This window comes from Eubalaena glacialis, chromosome 10 (assembly GCF_028564815.1).
Source record: "Eubalaena glacialis isolate mEubGla1 chromosome 10, mEubGla1.1.hap2.+ XY, whole genome shotgun sequence".
NCBI classification, from domain to species: domain Eukaryota; kingdom Metazoa; phylum Chordata; class Mammalia; order Artiodactyla; family Balaenidae; genus Eubalaena; species Eubalaena glacialis.
This window is the reverse complement of record NC_083725.1, coordinates 8,954,675-8,961,221: the sequence shown is the minus strand read 5'-3', so window position 1 is coordinate 8,961,221 and position 6,547 is coordinate 8,954,675. Positions and strand designations below refer to the sequence as shown.

The 6,547-nt window shown below is 41.7% G+C and overlaps 1 protein-coding gene across 1 annotated transcript in view; it reads left to right on the top strand.

Moving 5' to 3' along the window:
- The first annotated feature begins 1,246 nt into the window (after nucleotides 1–1,246).
- Nucleotides 1,247–6,547, top strand: part of LOC133099777 (coiled-coil domain-containing protein 15-like) — a 96,496-nt gene continuing 91,195 nt past the window's right edge. Inside the window, exons 1-2 of the mRNA XM_061203660.1 lie at nucleotides 1,247–1,431; nucleotides 1,791–1,979. Coding sequence (XP_061059643.1) covers nucleotides 1,800–1,979 — 180 coding nt within the window. The 5' untranslated portion in view covers nucleotides 1,247–1,431; nucleotides 1,791–1,799. The remainder of the gene's footprint in view (nucleotides 1,432–1,790; nucleotides 1,980–6,547) is intronic.

Here is a 6,547-nt window from a genome sequence, read left to right as displayed (position 1 = left end):
TGGTAAATTCTCAGTCCTCATCCTATTTGACCTAACAGCAGAGTTTTTAACATAGGTGGTTGGTTCTCTTAAACAAAACACTGTCTTCACTTGGCTTTCAAGGTATCACACCCTCCTGGTTTTCTTCCTTAGCTTACTGGCTGATCCTTCCCAATCTCTTTGCATTTCCCTCTTCTTTCCAGCCTCTTTATTGTTGGAAAACCCCAGGGTCAGTTTCTCAGCCAGGCAGGCACCCACCTTGGAGTGATTGTACTTGCTGTTCCTTTTGCCTGGAACACTCTTTTGGAAAACTCTCCGGTGAAAATTAAAGTAGCTTGTTCCATTACCTCATGGAATTTTGCATTGGAGTCTTTGCTCAAAAGAACCTCAGTGAAGTGTTCTCTGGTCATCCTATCTAAAATTGTATCTCCCCTACCTCCCAACACACTTTTAATCCTCTTCCTCAGCTTTTACTCTACAATGCTCATCAGCACTAGACACATTTGTTTACTTATTCATTAGTCTATTTGGTTACTTCTCATTGTCAATGCCATGAACAAGGGATATATGCCTGTTTTGTTCACTGCTATATATTTAGAGTGCCTAGAACAGTGGTGGTATATAAAAATCTCTCAATTATATATTACACGAACGAACGAATGGGTATTCCACATGGATAATAGCGAAGTGTCCCAGGATTATAGCAAAGCTTGGAGCAGACAGGGAGACCACTCACGAGGCTGCGATGTTTATATATAAGAACAGGTATGAAAGAGCTCCGTTAACGTAGCGAGGTGTACAAAAGATCAGTATGATTTACTGTTCGCTTAGTTCGTTCCTCAAGAAAGCCCTGCCAGGCCCGCCTTCTCCCATCCTTTTCCCGTGCTTCCCTCAATTGGTCCCCTGTCCTGCCCAATCAGCTCTTCAGCCCAACATACTTCTTTTCCTGAAGGATGTGGGATGGTCCCAGCGCCGGGACACTCGGGGCACGGCCAGTGGGGCGACACTTCCGCCCGCCTGTTACCCAGCAGCCACGCGGACTCACCCGTGCCCCACCAGTTCCACGCGCGTTAATAAGTCCCGCCCACACAGCGAGACAAAGCGGAAGTGACGAACCTCTGGAGCGCGAAACCCCGCCCCTCACGCCTTTCCAGTCTCCGGGAGGTGACACAAGCCCGGAAGAGGCAGATACATGGCCGCCGAGGGGCGGGGCGGGGCGGGGTGGGGCAGCACTCTCCAAAGCGGCGGTTTACCGGAGGCGGTTTCCTTAGTGTCAGTGGTAGCTTGAATCCGTGGCGAACCGCGATCTATACTAGGCCGGTGCAGTCTCAGCAGGAGTGGGACCCTGAGGCTTGAGAAACAGGCTTTTCTTTGGTCCGGGACTCCCCGGCGTTCAGCGCTTCCCCCCCATAACCGGACACCAATTATTCGGACTCTTTGCCTCAGACCCAGGTTCCCACCCCGCACCCTCCCAGCCCCCTTGCCCTCCGGCTGCTACGCACTTTCCTCCCTTTCCTGCATCGCTTTGCCGCCACTGGCACAATCTTCGTTCTGTCATTCAGATTCTTGTTTCTCCCCCTTCTCGTCCCTGTTCCTTTCCGAGGGCGATCTTTAAACATTTCCTTCCTTTGTTTCTTCCCCCTTCTCTTCCCTTTTTTCCCTTTTCCTTCCTTCTTCTCCAGTATCCTTGTCAGGCTACCGCCTCCACCAAGGCTTCTCTCCTTTTCAGGAGCCTGTGGCATACGTGTTAGGGGGTTGAGCTTTTAAGGCGGTCGTTTGAAGATTTTAAGCTTTTCCTCTCTCCTAACCAGGAGTCATAGATGCCAGGAAGTATGGCCCCCCTCAAGAAGCCTCGAAATACCACAAAGTTGCCCCTGGCTTTAAACCCCCTGAAGAGCAAGGACGTGTTGGCAGTGCTGGCTGAGAGGAACCAGGCTATAGTACCCGTTGGGGCATGGGTGGAGCCTGCCCCGCCGGATAGTTCAGCAGTCCCGGCATCTGTGAGTGTCAGTTTGATGCAAATATGGTGGGGTTCTTCCTCCATCTTTCTTTTTATTAGCCTTCTCAAATCCCTGGTGCTCAGATAAGATGAGCAGTCTGGGGATGCCGTTTCTATTCTGTCATAAATAGATATGTTCTTGCATTAGGATTATAGAACAAATATGTATCTGCCGAAACTTGCTGCAGCTTTAGTCGGCATAATCAAATATTTATTACCTATATATATTTCAGTTTGCAAACCCTTGGTTGCTTTCTATGCACAAGACATAGGCACTGTATTCCAGACACTCTACAATGTAGTAGGGGTGACGACCACAGTTAATGTAACATTGATTGCTTAAAGTTTATGGTAAGTTTTGTAATGGAGCTTCAGTAAGGTTCGGATGCAGTGGGAGAATAAAGGAGAAAGAGATTAATTCTGATTGGGATTCCGAGAAAGTTTAACTGTAAATTCCATGAGGACAGGGATCTTTATGTTTTGTTCATTCCTGTACTGGCATATGGCAAGTCTTCAGGATATAGTTGTTGAATGAGTGAATGAGGTAATATAGTTTGTGTTAGTCCTTAAAGAATGGAAGTGCTGTAAGTACAGATGAAAGGGAAGAGCACTTCAGATGAAGGGAAACTTTTGCAAATTGACATGTGTGCCTGTCAGACAACTCTCTTACGTAACTATTAACACAGGAGGACAATTTTGTAAGATTTTTTTTTTCCTTTTTGGTAAGAAGATTTTTGACTGTCTTGCACCAAACTGTGCTCCTTAGCTATTTGTTCATATATTATTGTGGTTCATTTCTTATTATAAATACCACATTATATTTATAGTAAGTTGTTTACATATCTACTTTTCCTGATGGAACATGTAGATATTTATGGAATGCACAAAATGTGTGCAGATCTTCAGAATGTATAGACAAGGTGCTGAACATGAGTTGAAAAGTATGAGGTAGGTTCTCTTAGTGGTCCTTCATCTCAGAGAAGAAATGAGACATGTTTCAAGTAAATGTTAAATAGCAGTGCAATGGCATGTATTCATTCATTTTATTTATGTCTGTAAGGATGTATATACATATGCTTTCATTTATTACTATGCTATTTCCAGAAAGGATTTTGAGTCTAAGCAGTATATGATTAAGTGCTAAGACTATAGCACTTAACGAAAAAAGATATGGTTTTGAATTGATGTGACCCAGGAAAGTTTAATGAAGAATTTGGATAATCAAAAAGAAAGAGGATGATTCTCCAATTAAGGATAATGGAGAGAGTAGGAAGTAAGCAAGGTATATTTAGGATTTAAGGGTAGGTTAGATTGATTGCAGTGGAAGGCCTAGTAGGGGCATGGTGGTTGATAGGATTGTGGAAAATAGGAGTGGTAGGGAACCACAGGAAATTTTGGAGAAGGGATTGACTTCATTCATTGTTTAATATTTACAGATTAATTTCATGATCAAATAGTGTTTTGATTAGATTAATTGCTTTAACATTTTTTTTAAGTTCTATTTTTTTAAACTATTTATTTATTTATTTTATTTATTATTTTTGGCTGCGTTGGGTCTTCGTTGCTGCGTGTGGCTTTCTCTAGTTGCGGCGAGCAGGCTTCTCATTGCGGTGGCTTTTCTTGTTGTGGAGCATGGGCTCTAGGCACACGGGCTTCAGTAGTTGTGGCACGCGGGCTCAGTAGTTGTGGCTTGCGGGCTCTAGAGTGCAGGCTCAGTAGTTGTAGCGCACGGGCTTAGTTGCCCCGTGGCATGTGGGATCTTCCCCGACCAGGGCTCGAACCTGTGTCCCCTGCATTTGCAGGCGGGTTCTTAAGCACTGAGCAACCAGGGAAGTCCTGCTTTAACATTTTTAAAGGTGAAGGAGTGATTGGCTCCTGAGGGACAAATTAGGATGTAATGGTAACAATTTAGGCATGAAGTATAGCACCAAGATTTTAGTGGTAAGTAATGTAGAGGGAAAGCCTTGAAAAGGGGATTGAAATGGAAATGAAAAGGGATAAATGTAAGAAACATCCCAGAAGAATCAGTAAGATTTGGTACAAAGGTATTTTGGTATTTAAATTATTGACACCTGTTTTTAATTGCCCATATTATGATATCTTTATAATATCAATAGCATAAAAATGTCTAAAAACGACCAAGATTTTCTGTGTTAAAAAGAATCATCACATGTTCCCACATATCAGCTCAAAATATTAAAGTCTTGGAGCATGTGTAAACATGTCTCCTTTCCCTCATTTAAAAAATTCTGATCATTACCAGTCAAAGGCAATTTGATCAAGCATCTAATAGAACTCTTTATCACTTTAGCATATACAGCCTGGGGAATTCCCTCTTATTAACAGATGTAGGTCTTGTCAGCTCAGAACTTCTAAAGCTTGGTTACCCTAAGATCATGTCTATGCTAAAGGGACATGCCTAATCATTTTTGTCCTTAAGTTTCAAGGAGCCATCAGAATTCTTAAAACGCCATAGTTTGAGACTGCCCCTTAATTAAATTATCATCCAAGGATACTGCTTTCCTATCAGCTTATATAGCTATTGCATTGTTTTATAATTTATCTGATTATCTACTGTTGCATGAGAAATCACTCTAAAACTTAATGGCATAAAGCAAACAATATTGTGCGTCAGGAATTTGAGCAGGGCACAGTGGGGATGGCTTGTCTGCTCCACAGTGTCTGAGCCCTCAGTTGGGGTGACTCCAATAGCTGATGATGTCTGGGACAACTTGACTGGATTCTGGCTGGTGGCTGGATTTCTTGGTTCTTCTTTATCTGGCATCTGCTGGGCTGTAATGTCCTACATGGCTTTCTTACTCATATATCTGGCACTTGGGCTAGGATGACTAGGATGGCTGAGGGCTGGCTGGACATCTTCCTCTTTCCACGTGGTCTCTCTGCTTGGCTAGTATGGGCTTCCCTAGGTGGAGGTTGCTTTATGACCTTGCCTGGGAAGTCATGGAGCCAACACTTGTGCCTCAGTCTATTGAGTATACAGTCAGACTACATTCAGTATGGGAGATGACTACACAAGAGCATATATACTGGGAGGCTTGACTCATTGGGGGCAGAAGGGGAGATCATCTTTGGAGACTAAGGACTATGTAATCTAACTATTAGTTCCACCATATATAAATTATCCGAATGTATTCCTTGGTTGTCCTGAGAAACACTTCATTCTATATTGCCCCCTTGGATAGTCTATAGGGTGCAAAAAGGCTATGAAGAATTGGTTGTACAATTGAAACAGTACAGTTGTCCCTCCAATTCTGGAGGGAATTGGTTCCAGGACCCCCCTCTTCCCCCACCTCCCCCACCTGCAGATACCAAAATTCACAGATGCTCAAGCAGTTGTATAAAATAGCATAGTATTTGCATATAACCTATGTACATCCTCCTGTATATTTTAAATCACCTCTAGATTACTTATAATACCTAATACAATGTAGATGCTATGTAAATAGTTGCCTGTGCTTGGCATATTTAAGTTTTGCTTTTTTGGGACTTTCTGGAAAATTTTCTTTTCATCCATGGTTGGTTGAATCTGAGGATGAGGAACCTGTGGATACAGAGGGCCTACTATTTATTTTTGTTAAACCCAGTATTTCTCAAGTTTATATGATTCTGGGAACCTCTTAACATCCCATGGAACAAGTGTTTTCAGGTTCTGGTTGTCTTAGACAATAGTGTTGCTAAGAAAAATGTGTTTCTAAAATATGTTTCTATGGTACAATCTTATCTTTGGTTTACGCTTGAGATCCACAATTTGGAACCAGTCATGCACTTCAATAAGACATTTGATAATCTCAAGGTGCGAGTAAAAGAGGGCAGACAGAGACAATGGGAGTAAAAGAAAGGCAGAATGGCTTAAATTTGTCTGGGTCTTGACTTAACTTGAGTCACTTGTTCAGGCTTTACTACATATATATCTACTTTGGAATTATTTTACTTAATTATTCATTGATATCTGTCTTGTACATTCTACTATGGTACATACTCTTGTAGAATAGTTTATGGGATAGATTTCTTGGAAATTTTAATTTTAATTGGAACTTAAATTCATTTGATTTTGAGAATTTAATGACTGTCTGTGAAATAATTTGGGGCACCCCTCAGAATTAGAATTTGGAATCACTGCATTAGAAGAAGGGATAGATAGGAAGTGTGATGATTTTATTTAATATGAAGATTCCTTATGGAAGAGAGACATAGTCAAGAGAAAAGCAGTACAGTATAGGGCATAAGTGTTGGAGTCAGAGAAACTTCTAGCTCTGCTAATTGCCAGCTATAGGACCTTGGGCTACTACTAAAGATGAATCTTTCTGAGCCCCATTTCCTCATTTTTAACATAAGAGGTAAGAATACCTAGTATTGGAGGTAGTTTTGAGGATTCATTGATACAAGGTAGTTAAAGTGTTTATCTCATAATAGATCTTTAATAATGGTAACTGCTGTTATTATAATGACTTTGTTATTCAAAGCACTTGGAGGAGGCAAACAATGATCAAGGACTCAAATGTGATAAAATGTTCCAGATTGTTTAGAATGTTTTGGAATTAAGCATTA